The 17,043-nt window shown below is 54.8% G+C and overlaps 1 protein-coding gene across 1 annotated transcript; it reads left to right on the forward strand.

The window, feature by feature from the left end:
* Positions 1–461: 461 nt before the first annotated feature.
* Positions 462–14,552, forward strand: CARD10 (caspase recruitment domain family, member 10; the record flags this gene model as incomplete). Its single annotated transcript, XM_010294967.1, has 20 exons — positions 462–680; positions 1,050–1,187; positions 1,496–1,821; positions 3,721–3,903; positions 4,260–4,415; positions 4,537–4,662; positions 4,836–5,030; positions 5,129–5,275; positions 6,159–6,274; positions 6,527–6,567; positions 7,259–7,379; positions 7,867–8,047; positions 8,870–8,993; positions 9,354–9,591; positions 9,893–9,962; positions 10,310–10,409; positions 10,884–11,042; positions 13,214–13,335; positions 13,984–14,099; positions 14,345–14,552. Coding segments are annotated over 20 exons (3,086 nt in total), but the record flags the coding sequence as incomplete, so codon positions are not given.
* Positions 14,553–17,043: the final 2,491 nt, after the last annotated feature.

Raw genomic sequence — 17,043 nt, forward strand, 5'->3', positions numbered from 1 at the left:
AACCTAGTGATTCTGTGATTCTGTGAATCCCCAGGGAAACCCTCCTCTCCAAACCCAGTATGAGAGAGCATGTCCCAGGCTGTGAAAACTCTTGGTCCTGAGAGTCTCCCGTTCTCAGGGATGGGGAAAAAGGGAAGATGTGTGATGGTTGGGGGGATTTAAGAATGCTTCAGGGATGAAGACGACATCTTCCCTAAACTTCTTACTGTACATGCTCCTAACTCCTTTAGGCACCACTGCCTTCTGCCTCCTGCATATCTAAGGCCCTGGGTGGACACTCAAGATCCTGCTGGACTGATTTCTATGCAAAATGGCTTCTGATGTATCTGAGTCCCATTTGTAAGACTACCCAATAACTTGCAGGATGATATCTCGACTCTGTTCTCCCATGCCTACTGATGCCTTTTACTCTGTGCTCCTCCATCATTTCACAGACCTTCTCTTTCCTTTTATCCTCCCAGCCCTGGAGAATGCCCCTCTCCAAGCCTGCAGCATCTCGGAGCAGGAGGAGGAGGAAGACACCATCTGGGAGAAGATTGAGAGTGCACGGCACCAGCTGACCCGCTCCCTGAACCCTGCGAAGCTCACCCCGTACCTGCGCCAGTGCCGCGTGATAGATGAGCAGGATGAGGAGGAGGTGCTGAATTCATGCCGATTCCCTTGCAAAAGCAACCAGACAGGTGGGAGAAAGCACAGTCCTGCGCTTAGGTGGGCCTGGTTTGTGGGGGACAGCCTGGTTTTGACATGCAGTGGGTGCTACCCAGCATGTGGTGTTGTGGCCTCCTGGTCCCTCCCACTGCAGTGCTACCCTGACTTTCTTGTTCTCTGAGATGCTCTGCAGACAGACCTCCCTCTCATCCTCTGTGGGCCTACCCCTGGGTGCACACAGACGAGGGCAGTGCTCCCACCCCATTCCCTCCTCCAGCCATTCCCGTACTTGAGGATGGAAGCAGAACTGGTGGAGATGTGATTTCGTATCACGAAGCTGGTCTGTGCTGTTTTCTCTCTGGTTTGCCGGGAATTCATCCTAGCTTTATCCCTTCTTCCAGGTTACCTGATGGACATCCTCCGGCGCCGTGGGAAGCGAGGCTACGAAGCCTTCCTGGAGTCCTTAGAGTTTTACTACCCGGAGCACTACACCCGGCTAACGGGGAGGGAGCCAGCCCAGCGCTGCTCTATGATCCTGGGTAGGGGCAGGTGCTCTGTCCCCACTTCAGCCGCTGCTCGCGTGAGAAGGGCCAGAAGTCTATGCATGTGCATGTATAAAACCACCTGCATGCAAGGACCACCAACAGCTTTGTGCTCTGGAGCTGGAAGGGAAGGGGCCATATGTAATGTGTGTGATGGACCGTGGTGCCATAAGCCTGGGACAAGAAGGGCTGCAAACCTACAGGAGAGCTTGGCACCCCTTTGTGGAAAACAGTGTTGGATTGCCTTTTTGGGGGTTACCTCTGTCTCAGCAGCCAAGACCTGATTCTCCTTTGTCTCTCCCCAGATGAGGAAGGCCCTGAGGGACTAACTCAGTTCCTGTTGATGGAGGTGAAGAAGGTGAGGGCTCAGCGGAAGGAGCACCTGATGAAGGAGCACCAGCTCCAGGTGAAAAACCAGGCGTTGGAGCAAGAGCAAGCCCGGCTGGAGCAGCAGCTGCAGGAGCTCCTGAAGGTACAGGAGCGTTGCCAGCGGTTGAGAGAGGAATGGGACTCCAACAGCATGGAGCTGCTGAGGCTGAAAGATGAGAACTACATGATGGCCATGCGCTATGCACAGCTTTGTGAGGAGAAGAACATGGCTGTGTTGCGGAGCCGGGACCTGCAGCTCATGGTATGGCCCTGGGGAATGCAGGGGGTGGTGGTGGGAGGTGGTGGGGGTCTGATGGCCAAGAGTGATGCACATGGACGTCCACGCATGGTGGCTCATGAGCGTGAAGGACATAACGGCAGGCAGGACGTGTGTTGGGGTGCGTGCCCCTGCTCTTGAGCGAGAATGTGCCCTGCAGAGCAGGTGAGTTGTGGACACAGTGCAGGAGGCTCCTGCTGCCCTTGGGCAGCGGGAGATTCATCACCAGCTCCTGTCACAGCTGGAGGTACATCACGTAGAGAGGCCAGAACCAACTGCTCAGAGGAGCTGTCAGGGCAATGCCTTCCCCGGCAGCTCTCAGCTCTCAGCCTGCCCGTTGGCACCACGAGACGCCCTGTCTGCTCCTGCGTGCGCTTGCTGCCCTGCGCTGCCCGCTCTGCTGATGGGCGCCTGCGCTGCGTCCGGACAGCACGGGCACGCAGCAGGCAGCTGATTCTGTCAAGCTGCGTGTCTGTATTTACTTCATCCCCAGGAAAGGGCTTCCATCTTCCTCTTTCTAGTAAAGATGGTGGCTGCGGAGCCACCCGCACACGGGGCGCTGGGTGCGTGCGTGCTGCCTGCAGCTGCCCAGCCCGCCTCTCCGCTCATAGGAGCGTTTTGGCCCAGGCTCCATCCCCACCCCCCGCCGCTCCCCACCGCCTCCTCCTCTCTCTCATGACGTTTCGGAGACTCATGCCGCATACCTGAAGGAATTTGTGACACTGCGCTCCAGCTGCCAAGCTCTCACCTCCAGCAAACACGCGCCCATTTCCTGCCTGGGCAAGGACAGCCCTACCTTGAACTTATTAATAACCCATTTTCCTCCGTGCTCTGCTGCCTTCGGGCATTCCCCCACCAGTCTGGACGTCTCACGCAGCCCTGTGGTTACCTTTCATTCCTCGTCCTGCTCTGCCAGCCCCAGGATCCTCCCCTGCTTTTTATCCGGTATTCCTCCCATGCCAGCTCCTCCGAGAGGCAAATCGCTTGCGCGTGACTGTGGAGTGGAGAAATCCCCCTGCAAGCAGGGTGGGCCACCAGGTCCTAGCCTGCCTCCCCCTCCTGGATCCAGGGTCTAGAAGTGACCAGTCTCTGAAAGATGTTCTAGGTCTTTTGGGCAGATTTGCAGAAGTAATCCAGTTCCTGACTCCCTCCTTGGCAATTTTGGCAGCGCTGCTTAGCACTCAGTGGCTTTGATAGGTTTCCTCTGCCCCGTTTGCTCTCAAAGCCTTACCTGGCTGTGCAACTCTGGTTCTCTGATAAACCTCATTAGTCGTTACAGGTCTGTGAGGACCTCCCTTACTCCTAAAAGGAGTTGACCTCCCCTGTCTCCAGTGACGTGCTGTTCGAGGAGTGTGAGAGCAGGCCAGGGTGTGAGGATGCATCTGTGGTACCCTGCGGCCTCCAGTGGCTTCATCCTCAAATGCTTCCTGGGCCAGAGGTGGCCTCCCTGCACTAAATAGCCTCCAGTGGATTTTTCTGCTGCAAATTTGTTTCTCAGCTATTCTAGGAGATGGGAAGCCTTTGAGAGACTCACAGGCCCTGGCAGCGCACCAGAGATCCCTGGTCCACCCATGCTCAAGGCCAGCTGCACTGAGGATGCCCCAAGTTAGCAAGAAAGCTGTTGCGTAAGCGCATTCAGTCTCAGGATCCTCTCTTGATGCAAGTGCATCTTCCTCCATTGCCCTGCAGGGAAAAGCTTTTTGTGGGCAGCTGTGCTAACCTTGGCCCAACAGCAGGATAGCGCTTCGCCTGGTTGCCCAACCTTCTCTTTCCTTGCCTCCAGAGCATTTTTCTGCCCGGCACCCTCTCTGCTTTCACTCTCCCGCTGAGGCAGAGGGGCAGGGCTGTGTGTGTCAGACTATCTCTTTCTTCCCTGGGTTGCAGGTGGACCAGCTGAAATGCAAAGTGACCAGCCTAGAGGAGGAGTGCAGCCTGCTGCGGAAACAGGCGTCTGCGCCGCCTCAGCGAGAGGCAGAGGAGCGGGGCCACCCCGATGCCGTGTCTGAGCTATGGGCTGAGAACCAGCGGCTCACGGCATCGCTGCAGGAGCTGCAGGGCATGTTGCAGGTACCTGGCTGGGCAGCACAGGCCCCAGGTCACCTCCTTTCCTGAGGCACCCACAGTTCTGGTGACGTGGGCACTGGAAAGAAGGGGGAAATCGCTGTCCTGGGCTGGCCTGTCCCTTCTTCTGAGCATATCGCTTGGCTGTGGTGGCTGTCGTTGCTTTTGGGTCTGGGTAATGGGTCCTTGTTTCCAGCTCTGTCACTCTTGGATGTGCTCATAAGTGTGACTTTGTACCTTGGAACGCACAGTAGGTTAATGCAGGAATGGTGATGGCAGTCATGCCAGTCTGCCTTTCACTGCCCTGGTCTGGTGGCCTCTCGGTGCTTGTGGTGCAGTGATGGTACCCTTTTGCCTCCCAGACACCAGGCGAGGGCCCAGTGCCAGGCTCTGAGCAGATCCTGCTGGACATCCTGGAGCATGACTGGAAGGAAGCCCAAGACGACCGGCAAGATCTCTGCCAGAAACTCAACTCCCTGCAGAATGAGCTGCAGTGGGCTGAAGAGCTGAGGGATAAGGTAGAACATCCATCACCGCCTCTGTCCCTGCCCACTGAGCAGAGCCTGGGGGAGGGAGGGAGCTGGGAAGCCACAGCAGTCACTTCCAGGAGGGCTAATGCTCACTGCTCGTTGTTGCCAGTACCTCCAGGAGGTGGAAGATCTGCAGCTGAAGTACCGGACGCTGCAGAAGGACTGTGATCTCTACAAGCATCGTATGAACACAGTGCTGCTGCAGCTGGAGGAGATTGAAAAAGAGCGGGACCAGGTGAATTGCTCTCCCTCCCCAGTTCTCCACTTCCCAGCATGACCAGGGCTTTTGTCTCTGCTCTGGATACCCCTCCTTCCCCAGTGGGTCTTCTACATCCATGCCAGGGTGGGAGGTGAGAATTAGTAGTGCAGTTCTCTGCCTTTTCTCACTCTCAGCCTGGCTCCTTGCAGGCAATCCAGAGCCGCGACGGGGTGCAGCTACAATACTCCCAGAGCTTGATCGAGAAGGACCAGTACCGCAAACGCGTGCGGGCCCTGGAGGAGGAGAGGGATGAACTCCTAAGCAAGCTGAGCCAGGCAGAGGGGCTGAACAGCACGCTGGAGGCACAGCTGCAGCGGTGCCAAGGCAGACGCAGCCTGGGCAAGGTGAGGGTGGCTACAAAGAAGGGAGAACAGAGAAGGCAGAGGGGTCAGGACTGATTTCTGGGGGGTGCAATGGGATGATGGAGTCCCTTCTCTCCCAGATGTGCAGCTCTTCCTACTCCCTCTGCTCCAACCTCAGCAGCACCTGGAGCCTCATCGACAACACTACCAGCTTTACGACTGGACTTGTGGATGTGCTGGGGGCTTCTGCTATCCCATTGCCGGGGGACTCAGCCATTCAGAGCATGGTGAGCTCTTCAGCATGAGAGGCTGACCTTCACTTGAGGGCAGCGGGGACCCATGCTACTCAGGAAGGGCACAGAGACATTGGAGCAGGTTCATTATGGGAGTGTGACTTGGTGGAAGACTGGGCATGGGGCAGTGTGTAAGGTGGGAGGAGATCCCAGGTCTGAAGCTTTGTTCTCTCAGTCTCTTGCAAACTGGCCAATGCTGAACCAAAGTGTGCAGCACTCAACTGGGTGGGAAAGAGGGGGAAGTGAAACTCTCTTCATCCCGTATGACACAGGGGTGGTGTTGGGCATGGTGGTGTTGGGTTGATGGTTGGACTTGATAATCTTAAAGGTCTTTTCCAACCTTAATGATTCTGTGATTCTGTGACACTCTAGAGATCAACAGCCCCATGTAAGATGTTGTCCTCCCCAAAAAGCTGTTTAATCTACACATGCTGGAGGAGAAATCCCAGCTATTTTGAATCCTGTAGCCGCATCATATTGATTTTAATGGAGTCAGGTTCTTACCGATTTCCGTTTGACTCATTGAGCCCTCATCCTAGAGCACACTAAAATGGGTAGTCCTACAGGTTACTCGCACTTCTGGGTGTGCAGTGGGTGGCTGAAAGTGAGATACAGTGGCAAGGTTGGGTATTCCCTGCATCTGCCACTACTCCCATAGCTTGTACATTGCCAAAAGATGGGGATTGCAACATCATGCATCTCCATCCGTGCTTTCTCCTTGGAAAAACAAGGTGCCCCTGGGTGTTTGGAAGGATATGGAGGATCCCTGAAGAGGCATGCGGTACCCTAGGAGCTATTGGCAACCTAGCCCAAAGGGAGGGGAGAGGTGGTGCTGGGTGTTGGTGTTAGCAAGCATCTCTCTTTCACTCTGCCCAAGGAGGTGACTCCCGACAGTGAGAAGGATATCAACCGCCTTTCCACCTTCCCTTTCCCGCCCTGCATCGGCTCCATCCTCCGGCGGCAGCGGGAAGATAGGTGCATGCCCTCCAAAAGGTGATTGCCAGGGGCTGGTTGAGTCTGTGTCTCCTCTGTGGGGGCTGTGGGGACCTGGGAGAGCAGGCTGGCAGAGGGTGGGGGAGCCTGGAGCGGGGACTGAGAGTGGGAAGGCTGTCTGAGAGCTGTGTGCTGGCTGGGGGGTGCTTTTGGGGAGTGCGGGAAGGCTGTGGGGATGGGACTGAGAATGGGATGCAAACAGGCTTTGGAAAAGCTGCTGCCTCACAGGTCACCTTTGTGTCTCCTTTGTAGCTTGTCCTGTGGCTCCTTTAGCAGCATTGAAGATGCAACAGGTACCAGGGTGGGGCCTTTCCCCAAAGGACTTAGCTAAAAAGAAGTGATGGCTGTGGGGAGACGGGTTGGACAACTGACCGTCCCTCATGCCTTTGGTTTGTGCAGCTCACTGGGAGGGCTGTGGACCCATAGCAGGGTGCTGTGGACCCACACATCCCCCCTGCCGCTATGCCAGGCACAGCAGCTGGAAAAGCTGGCTTTTCCTCTGCAGAGCAGGTAGCTATTCACATCAGCTCTGTTTAATTAATGGAGAGCTGTATTGATAGCGAACTTGATGTGGAGTTGGGGGAGTAGGTAACAGAAGAAAGAAATGCCTTCGCCCTGGCGTTTTATCGTCTCTGGGTCATGGCTTGTAAATCTCCTGGTGTGAAGCTCCTCGTGCTGGCAGGTCCTGTGGTGGGTGTGGGTGGCTGATCTTCTCCAGGCACATCCAGGTGGCCATGACTGCTGCTGCCTTCTGACCAAAACTCTGATGAAGGGAGTGAAGATTTCCATGTTCTCAGGAGATATAGGAAACCCTTGCCAGGAGAGTGACTGTTCAAAACCTCTCTGCAGCCTCAATTTCCCAGTCGGATGATAGAAAATGCCCAGGAGGGGGGTGACAGACCCTTGCCACCCTAAGAACGTGAGCTCCCTGCAGTGCTCAGAGAGGTGATGTGCCCTCTCTCTCCCTCTTGCTCTCTTTCCTAGGCAGTGGTTTTGCTAGCACCTCGCTTGGGGCCTTCTCCTCTTCTTCCAGCAGCACCTATGCCAGGGTGAAGTCGGAGATCTGCTTGTCCACACTTCCCAGCCGCAAGGAGGTCACCAGGAGGTGACTGCTGCTCTCTGAGCTAGGCACTCTGAACCGTCTGCTTGGGGGGGTGTTTCGTGCTGGGGACCACACTTGGAAGGTCCCTCCTTTCTGCCTCCCCCCTTGTGGGCTCTTTCTTGCTAGTGGGAGAGGAGAGAAATGAAGATCCTATAGTCCTTGCTTCCTAGCAGGACCCCATTTTTTGTGCTGTCCCATATGTTATGGCAGGGGTGGGGATGTTGCCCTGGGCTGAACACACATCTGTCTAGGTAGGGAGAGGACCAGGGGAGCCCACCTTGGCTTCGGTGTGGGAGCTGGTGGAATGGAAGGGGCCGTGGGTGTTCATAAGCTCTGTGTGTGTGCCCTGGTGATGGCTGTGAATCATGAGCTCTGTACCGCAGTGCTCAGCACAGCAAACACCCTGTAGCTGGACACAAGGCATTGGGGGACTGGTTCCTAGAAAAGGCAGCAAACTTCAGTTGTTGGACTTGGCATTTCTCCTTGCCAGGTCACTGGTGGTACAGCTCACTAGCATGGGTCATCTCAGCAACCCCTCACCCCAGGAGAAGAGACTTGGAGCGGACATCTCCATTCTTGGAGGGAACAGGACAGGGATTTATGTTCAGTGGGTCAAGCCAGGCTCACGGGTTGAGGAGGCAGGACTCAAGGAAGGGTGCAGGCTCATTGAGGTGAGTCTGGGAATGGCCTCACTTTCTGGGTTTGCAAGGTGCCTGGGGTGATACAAGGAGTGTGGAGTGAGCCCCAGTGCAAGCTGACCTCTACCCATCTTGAAGTCAAGCTCCATTTCTCTTATTTTCCAGGACTGCTCCCTGCCTAGAACTTTATGCAGCACAAACCCCCATGCAGGTCTCACGGCACTCGAGTGTACCTGTGCATGTAAAATTGCTGAGACATGCTGAAACACTTCCTTCACCTGTGGGAGGGGAGAAACAAAAAGGAGTCAGGCAGATTAAAATGGCAATGTGGCTATGTGTCCCTGGAGTTATCTGCCACCTTGTAGTATTTCAGAGCGGTTTGCATCCTGCATCCCACATGCCCGTTGCGAAGATATCAATCCTGGAGTGAGATTTCTCAGGCCTTCACGGCCCTCCCAAGCTGTAGAGAATAATTGTTCTGAAGAAAGCTCCTGGAGGGAGGGAGGGAGGGGCATTTGTTTTGGCAAGAATGACACCACTTGAAATACAGCTACGCTTACTTGAATTAATATCCCACCTGTAACTGAAAATAAACCACCTTTCCTGCCCCAGCTCCCACACATGTTCATGCACACACGGTTGCTTTCACAGCAGCCCGGCATCCGGACCGGGTGGTGGCTGGCAGCAGGTATTACAGAGGCAGAGGAGGGAACTGAGGATGCTTTGTCCTCAGGCAGAGCTTTCCCTGGGCCTGCCTCGCTCTGTAACAACCCTTGTGTAACCCTGATGGGTGAGGGAGCTGGGGGGAGCCTGCTCTTCCAGCCCCTAGGTCTAATGGCATTGGGTCCTTGCTAGCTGAGGGTGCCATCGCTGAAGGAAGAGGTGCTTTCGCTGGAGAACTGCACGCGGGAGGTCGCCTACCTGAGCCTGCTACACTGGGATGAGCCCTCCAGTCTTGTCTTTCAGCTGGACCTGGAAGGTAAGGCCCTGGCTGCTGGGTCTCCTTTGAGCCTGAGCTCTTTGCCTCCCTTTCCAGACCCTCCATCCAGCCTTGGAGGTAAATCTCAGTTATTCTCTCTCCTCTCCTCTCCTCTCCTGTTTGGTCCTAGGCCACCATGTGTGACACAGGGGTTGGCCGTAGCTCCAGTAGCTTTCCCTGTCTGGTGTGACATGTGCATCCTCTGAGTTACAGGATGGAGGTACAGACCTTCTGTCTGTTTGCCTCCTCTGCTCCCCCCACCTTGATCCATAGCATCACAGCTGTGCGGAGGACTTGCCTATCTTGTTGGTGACAGTTGTCTCCTCTGTCCCCACTGGTGACCTGTATCTCCTGCTTCAGGATACCAGTCTCTGCAGAAAGCCCTAGAAGGGAAGAAGTTTTCTGGTGACTCGTTCTATGTACGCACCAACCTGTCCCTCCTGGAGCCGTCAGACCCTTACGCGCTCTGTGTCAAGCGTCGGGAGATCCTCCATGTCACGGACACCATGCACAAAGGGCGGCTGGAGTGGTACTGTTCCCGCGTCGATCCCTTGACCATGCGGGACCTGGACAAGGGGACAGTGCCCAACTACAGCAGGTAACCGGGGTGAGGAAGAAGGCAGGGGGTAGCTGGGGTACCTGCCCCATTTCCCTTTGGTGAGCACTAGGAGTCCCGAGGGGTGCGGACTGTCCTCTTGATAGTGTGGGCTGCCCAAGCCTTCTATGGGGGAGCAATGTGGTAATGTTTGGGTGCCCTTGAGAGGCTGGGAGGTTCAGTGAGGGCTTTGATATGCCTATGCTTCAGCAGGTCTCTGTGAGGTTTGGCAAAGAGGATCACATCAGGCTACAGTCCCTGGGGGCTCTGGAGTTGCTTGAGTGCAACCTCTCTGTCTTTTCAGGGCTCACCAACTTTGGAAGATCCAGGAGAAGGGCCAGATGCCTGGGCAGCAGAGAGGACACAGAAATAATGTAAGCCAAAGAAGCCATCCATGAGAGCTGTGTGTGTGCCTACGGCCACGCCACCACCTCGGCATGCCAGCCCCCCCCCTCTGTTGGTAACCCAGTGCATATAGAGATGGCAGCTGCGTTAGCAAGCAAAGCAGGGGCTTATAGCCCAGGCAGAGTTACTGTGGCTGCTTTCCTATCCCCTCCCCACGTCCCAGACTGAACCTGATGGGTGGCAGACCTGGTCTCATGCTTTTTGTGTATGTGCTCCACCCCCTTTGCCAGTGGGTGTTCTGCAGCCAGCTTTATATATGTGCGTGTGTGTGAAATGGTCTATGCTCTCAGCCTTATTGCCCTCACTTTCTCTTCAGCTGAAGAAAAGGGCCTTGGACCAGCTGCGCTTGGTGAAATCCAAACCGCAGAGGAGCCCAGAACAGCCCCCTCAGCAGCTATGGCTGGACCTCTGCTCAGGTGAGCTGCTACCACTGCATCTGCCCCATCACCCTTGAAGACCCAGTCATGCCCTGTGGGCACTGAATAGGCATTGGCATCTGGGATGCCTCAGTCTCTTTACCCAGGACCCCTCTTATAATCCTACTAATGGGATTTTGGGAAGCCCATGCTCCTTTTCCTGTGCTCTATGGAGATTTTGATTGCTTCTGTGGTTCTTGGGGTCATCTAAATTTTTTTTGAGAATAAACTGGTGTGTAACTCAAGGGAGTCCCAGGAAATGGTCATGGGGGGGCTACAGCCAGGGTATCTGCCTGTGGGTGAGTGTTGTAACCAGGGTACGATCTCTCCTGGGACATAGGATGGTTGGTAGGTGCCTCCATGAGTCAGGATGAAGGGATGGTACAGGAAGAACACGATGATCTGTGGGCTGGTGGCAGCCTTATCTCCCATGTTGTCACCTTTGTCTTTCTCTTCTTCATTCCTGTCTTCCAGACCCAGACATGTTCCTGAAGCCTTACAGCTTGGTGCGCCCTGTGGTGGTCAAGACACCCCGTCCTGTGGTGCTGTCACCTAACTGCATTGCACCACGTCTCATCAGAAACCTGCTGGACTTGCCCACCTCTCGCCTGGACTTCCATGTATGCCCAGCAGGTAGGCAGCAATGAGTGGTTGACATGTCCAAGGCTGTTTTAGGAGCCTGTGGCTGAGTGAGGGAGAGTACACAAGTCTACTTCCCAAGGCTGCTTTCCCCTTTTACCTCCTGCCATCTTCTTAGTCATACAGTGGAAAGGCAAGATGTTGCTCAAGGATGTAACTTCTGTAGAGGCCTTGGTCAGTCCAATTCAGGGAAGAGGTGCTCTTAGTCCTGGAAATATAAGACATGGTCTCATGGGAATCTTTGAGAGGACATGAGATGTCTCTTCAGTGGCTAAGTGTGAGGGTCTCTCAATCTTCCCAGTCAGTAGCCATTGACAGGTCACATTTTTGGGCTGAGTATCCTCAAGGCATTCCTTCCTATTTTTAACTGTGTGCTATCCACAGGGAAGCCAGTCCTTCCTTCTGGTCTCCTGGGGTCTGGGGATGCTCTCTCTTCCCTTTAGTGGGTGGTGGTGGCATTGCCTTGCTGCTCTGGGTGGCTCTTCCCAGAGGTGAAACACCTGGCTGAGGTGGGATCTGCAGGTTGACTTCATACCGGCGTTTTCTCTCCAGGAATGAGAGGATCCAGCCCTAGTGCTGTTGTCCCCTTCCTTCCACCAGCAGCATGAGGCTGACGCGCTGCTGCAGAGGCTTCTGGGGAAAGGGCTTTTCTCCCATAAGGAATTTTCACAGAGGACTACTCCTTCCCTCTTCCTCCTCCCTTCTCAATCTCTCTCCCCGTGTTTAGAGTTCTCCCTTTGCCAACTGCAGGACTGAAAAATGTGTCAGTATATTTTTGTTGGGGGTGATGATGGAGGTAGTGGTTTGCTGAAGAAGGATGGCTCTGCAAATTTTGGCTGCTGGAGTCCTTATCTGAGTGACTTGGCCATATATCCTGTCCTGCTGAGCCCTCTGCAGGGTCCTCCTTACATTGCATGGAGACATGCTTCAAAGCCGTTACTGCACCTGTGGACTTTACAACGAGGGCAAAAAATCTGTTCTCCACTGTCATTTTTGCCTGCTACGAGGGAAAGAAAGAGGGTGATCTGGGAGCCTCGAGCCATTTCTTTTTTCTTCACTGCCTATGTTTTTCCCTTGGAGAATTCCCCAGCCAGTGCAGAGTTAGTATAAGTCAGCCCAGCTTCCACAAGAGCCTGCTGCTGCTGAAAGAAACATGGCTCTGTGGGATCCAGCTCTACCTGGGAAGTACCTGTGCCACCACGCAGAGGTAGGAGAGGGTGCCCAGACAGCCTGAGGCTTGGGAGAGCTGGAACATGCTCTGAGCCCAATTCCAAACATGCCTTCTTTATTTCTTAGGGGTGAGCAGCTCCTAAAAGCCTTGTTAGGTTCCCTGCTCATGTTTTGGTGGCAATGTGGGCAGCTGCCTAGGGCAGCATGGTCAGCAGGGAGAGCCTGGCCCCTGCTTCAGCCACGCCGGGCTGCAAAGCCTGTGGCTCCCGAGTGAGGTGTCCGTGTGTGCGTTGTCTTGTCTTCTGGTGGGAGTTAGCAGGGGCACCCGGCAGTCATTGCTTTGACCACACTGTCCTGCCAGCTCTGCCCCCAGTTCTCTGCCTCAGCATCACCTCTCTGCCGCTCTCCTGCCCAGCGCTGGCTTGGCTGCTGGGTGCTGTCCTTCTACCTCCGAGCAGGGCGAGGTGGCTCAGGCTGCCGCTGACAAAAGGAGGTTCAGCTTGCTCCCCATCTTCTTCTCGCTCTCCCATGCCAAGATGTATGCTCCCCACGCTTCCCCAGCCCTGCTGCTCACTGGAGCCATCTATGAGCCCATGCAGCTCACAAACCCTGCAGAAAACCTACCTGGCAAAATAAAGTGATTATTTTTCTGCCATACTCTGTTATGGAGGGGGTGGGACAGTGTAGCAGTGGGGAAGGGGGGGATAATGGCTGTGAGCTGGCTTAGGCTGCTGCAGTACTGCAACGCAAGTGCTGCTCTTGCCCTGCAAGGTGTCTTCAGCTGTGATATCTTGCTTGTTCTGTACACAGCAAGCTGCAGGAGATCCCTGCCAACGTGTAATGTTGTATAATTAGACTCACTCTCCAGAATCCATAAACAGTGAACTCGATAAGCATCAGCGCGGCAGCGGATGTGCGGGATCTGAGGTAGCAAGTGCATGCAAAAGGGAGAAGAGGCTGATGTCTCCCTTTTCATATCTCCGCTTGGCTCGCAGAGAAGCTGGCAGAAGGGGATCCCAGTGCTACCCACACTCAGGAGCACCTGGTGTCTAGAAGTGGCTCCCAGGACCAGAGGGACAGTGGGCGAATCCGCATGATCCGGGAGGCAATGGAGAAGGTGCTGAGCTGTTTGGTGTGGGGAGAGAGGGCCAGGACAGGGCACCCCGCTCAGACTGGAGGAGAGCAGGGGACTACTGAGTGGGGGAAGAGGGAGGGAGGTGTGGTGATTAAAGAAGGAGCTGCTTGCTGGGGGACTGTGTAATTTGGAGGATGTTTTAAGTCCAGTTGCTGTGGGGTTGTGGAGCAACAGATACGGACTTTTCCCTGAGTCTCTGTTGAGCTCAGGTGAAAGAAACAGCAACTGGGGATTCGTGGGAGGGGTGGTGGGAAATGCCATACGCAGAAGTGACCTTCCTGCTCTCACATTCCTCATCTTCGCCAAAGCGGCGATAGCTCTGCTCAGGGCAGATGGAGAAATGCGGAGTTGTGAGTGACAATGGTGACAAAGGGGCCATGAAGATGGGCTGTGGCTGAGCAAGGGGACCGGTGGGCTCTTGGGTTGGGTTGGCAGTGATGGAGTGGGTGACCCTGCTCTTTAATTCTCCCCTTCCCTCTTGGCCCTGTCCATAAATCCCAGATTTAATGGAATTACTATCGGAAAAGCAATGATATTTCACAGTATGGTGTTTGATTTAATGTAACTGGCAGGGTCTGGGGTTATTTTTTCTCCATTTAAATCAGTAAATCTATTCAATTTCCCTTCCAGAATAAACACTGCCTGCTAGAGCTGGGAGTTCAGAGTGTGAGGGATCTAATTAAAAGTGAAATATACCCCATCGTTATCCATGTCGAGGTCACTGAGAAGAACGTTAGAGGACTCAGGTAAGAAAAAACAGAGTGGCATGGATGAAGGGTATTTTGGGAGTAGAGAGAAGCCCTTGTCTCTGTTCAGAGAGAGAAAGAAGGATTGGGGAGGAAGCACTAACTGTGTGTGGTGGGGTTTGCCACTGTGAGGGGGAAAAAGAGCAGGAAAATTGGCTTTGTGTGCATGTGAGAAAGTTCCTGAGTGTTTTTGCCACCCAATCTCTCTACGATGAGGGTAATTCTTGTCCCTGTGTTTTCCCCAGGAGCTTGCTGGGGAAGACGGGCCAGCGGGACTCAGAGGTGCTGAAGGTGTGCCGTGGTGCGGAGCAGGGTCTCCATGCACTGCCATGCTCCTGGGCCCGCGTGGAGCCCCACGCCTGGAGCCACACTGAGGAGCTGCCCAAGGTGGTTCGGGGATGCATCTTCCAGGAGCAAACCCGCCCACTGTGGATCGAGGAAGGCGACAACTGAGCTAGGGGTAGCTGAGTGGGCACTGACAGCTACTGTCCCCAAGAGACGTTCTCGGAGGTCCCTACCTCCCCAAGCTCCTGCAGGTAGTGTGTCCTTCCTCCCTGAGGGGATGCCAGCAGCAAAGGCCTCAAGGGTAGCCTTTCTGGTCCCCTTGAGGCCACCAAGAGCCAGGGAGTAACACATTCTGCCTCTCCTGTCTGAGCTTTCTGTATTTTATTGGAGAGAGTTTTTCCACCATCATGGTGGCAGCCACCCTTGTGGGCTGTTCCACATCGCCTTGGGCTGCCCTTGTCTCTGGTACGTGGTGAGATTGCCAGATGGGGAACGTAGAGGAACTGTGTGGGATCAAGCTGTGTAGGAGCATCTCTCACACATATTTGAAGCTCTTCTTCCATCACCTCCATCTCCTCTGCCCCGCAGCACTGTGTGCTCTGGGTCACCTCTTCCCCTGTCTACCTCGCCTCCAGCCCCATGGCGCAGGGAGCACGACTCATGTGCTAGTGCCCCATCGTGGCTGGAGTGACACTAAGCTTGCAACAAACCCTTGTTTATAGGAGCTGTACTCTTTATTGCTTGTAAATTATTAATGAGCCTTTTATTGGCAAACCGCATATAAAGGAGAATTAAATACCATTCATAACAGGAATGGGTGGCAGGCTATGGGCTTTTGCGTTACTGGGAAGGTTTGAGTGATGCACGACATGTTATTTTTCTCCTCCTTTAGCTGGGACCCAACTTCCTCCAAGGGAAGGAGGGAGGGAGCACTGCTTTTGCTGTTGCAGGGCAGCAGGAGGTGTGGGGAGAGGACAGGTTGAGCATGCCACAGACTTAGTTCCCTCCCGTTTCTGCTTGCCCCCTGTTTTTCAGTCCCTTGGTTTTTGTAAAGTGACAAGCTGGCTGCCTTGTCTGCCTGGAGGACAAGACAACAGTGAGGCTGAGCCCAGCCACACTGCCAAGGGAGGGGGGATCCTCTTCCTTCTACAACAGGGGCTGTTCTCACCCTGACATGGGGATGAGTGCACGTTCAGAGTCTGGCAGAGGGAAAATGGAGGGTTTGGGTTTGGGAAAATGGAGGTTTTTACTGTGCTCACACACTGTAGCACAGTCCTGACTTCTAACCAATTGCCGTTACCAGCCCTGCTACAGGAAACGGGTGCCAGGGTACCCACACCATGGAGAGGTGGTGGTTGTCTTTCCTGGCCATGCAAGAGGAAAATGGGGGTCTGTGGCTCTGGGAAGCTCCATGGGGCATGAGGCCAGGCAGAGGGCTGAGCCCACTGCTCCTAGGGTCAATGGGAGAAGATGGGCAACCACCCCCAGAGAGTCAAGTCCTCTGTGTCCTCCTTGCCCCTGTGATCAGGGTACTGCTTCTGCCATGCACTTTCGAAGTTCTGAGCAAAGATTAACTTGCTGATCTTCACAGGTCCCCTGTGAGGTGTTATTTCAGTCTCTAAACCAGTTGCCTGTGTCTTTTATGAGGACAAGAGTGATGGGGGAAGGAAAAAAAAAGGAAAAGATTTTAACCTGCAGTCACTCAAATGTAGAGCAAAGTCCCGGATCTGCCCAGGAGCGATGCAGCTCTGCTCCCAGGGAAAGGGGAACTGGTGTAACTCATGACTCCAGATGAAAACTCTCAAATGACATCCACCCCAGGGGTGCAGCCCGAGCATCTCAGCACAGCCAGACCCCTGGGAGCGTGCTTGTCCTGCAGGCAAACAAAGTGGGACTCTTGTTGAGCTGATGAAAAGACAAGTCCCAAAGCAAGCTCTCCTCCACCCCAGCATGGATTTGGAGATTAGAGCCCACATCTTGGCAGGGAAATAAAGCAGCGCTTAAGCACCCAGGGAAAACCCTCCGCATGAGGCACTCTGATGGCTGCCTCTGCTGGCCCTGGGAACCATCCCCAGCTTCAGGGCCGAGGCTGAGGCTGGTTAAGAGCAAGCTCCCCCATTTTGTGTAGTCAGACTGTGCTCCCAGCTTGGCGCTAGCTCGGCCCCCCTGCAAATAAAGAGACATCCCCCGGCACCTCCCAGGGCCACCAGAGCTGTTGGCACAAGGGAGAGGGCGGCAAGGGAAGGTTGCGGGGCGGCAGGCGGGCAGTACCCAGCTCTCCAAGCAGCAGGCAGCACCGCCTCGCCTGCTCCCAGGCTTCTTCCAGCCCTCTCTTTATCCCTCTTGTCTCCCCTGAGGCTTTCGCAATCCAGCTCCAACTCGTTCTGGACACGGGTGAGAAGCAGGGCAGAGGGCTCCAAGGCAAACATAAATGGCCTCCTCCCCCCCCCAACTGCCCTGTACACCCCAGCCCACCTTTTTTGTACCTCTGGGGGAGCGGCTGCCTGCTCGGAGGAGTGAGTCACGGGTTAGGTAGCAGGCAGAATGCAATTAGCAGCCCTGAGCACCAATTACCAGCGGTAACAGCCTTGTGCAAGCCCCTGTAACCAAGCCACCGAGCGCAAGGTTTCTCCCTCCGGGGAGGGGATCGACAAGGAGG

This window comes from Phaethon lepturus, unplaced genomic scaffold (assembly GCF_000687285.1).
Source record: "Phaethon lepturus isolate BGI_N335 unplaced genomic scaffold, ASM68728v1 scaffold37359, whole genome shotgun sequence".
Classification (NCBI taxonomy): domain Eukaryota; kingdom Metazoa; phylum Chordata; class Aves; order Phaethontiformes; family Phaethontidae; genus Phaethon; species Phaethon lepturus.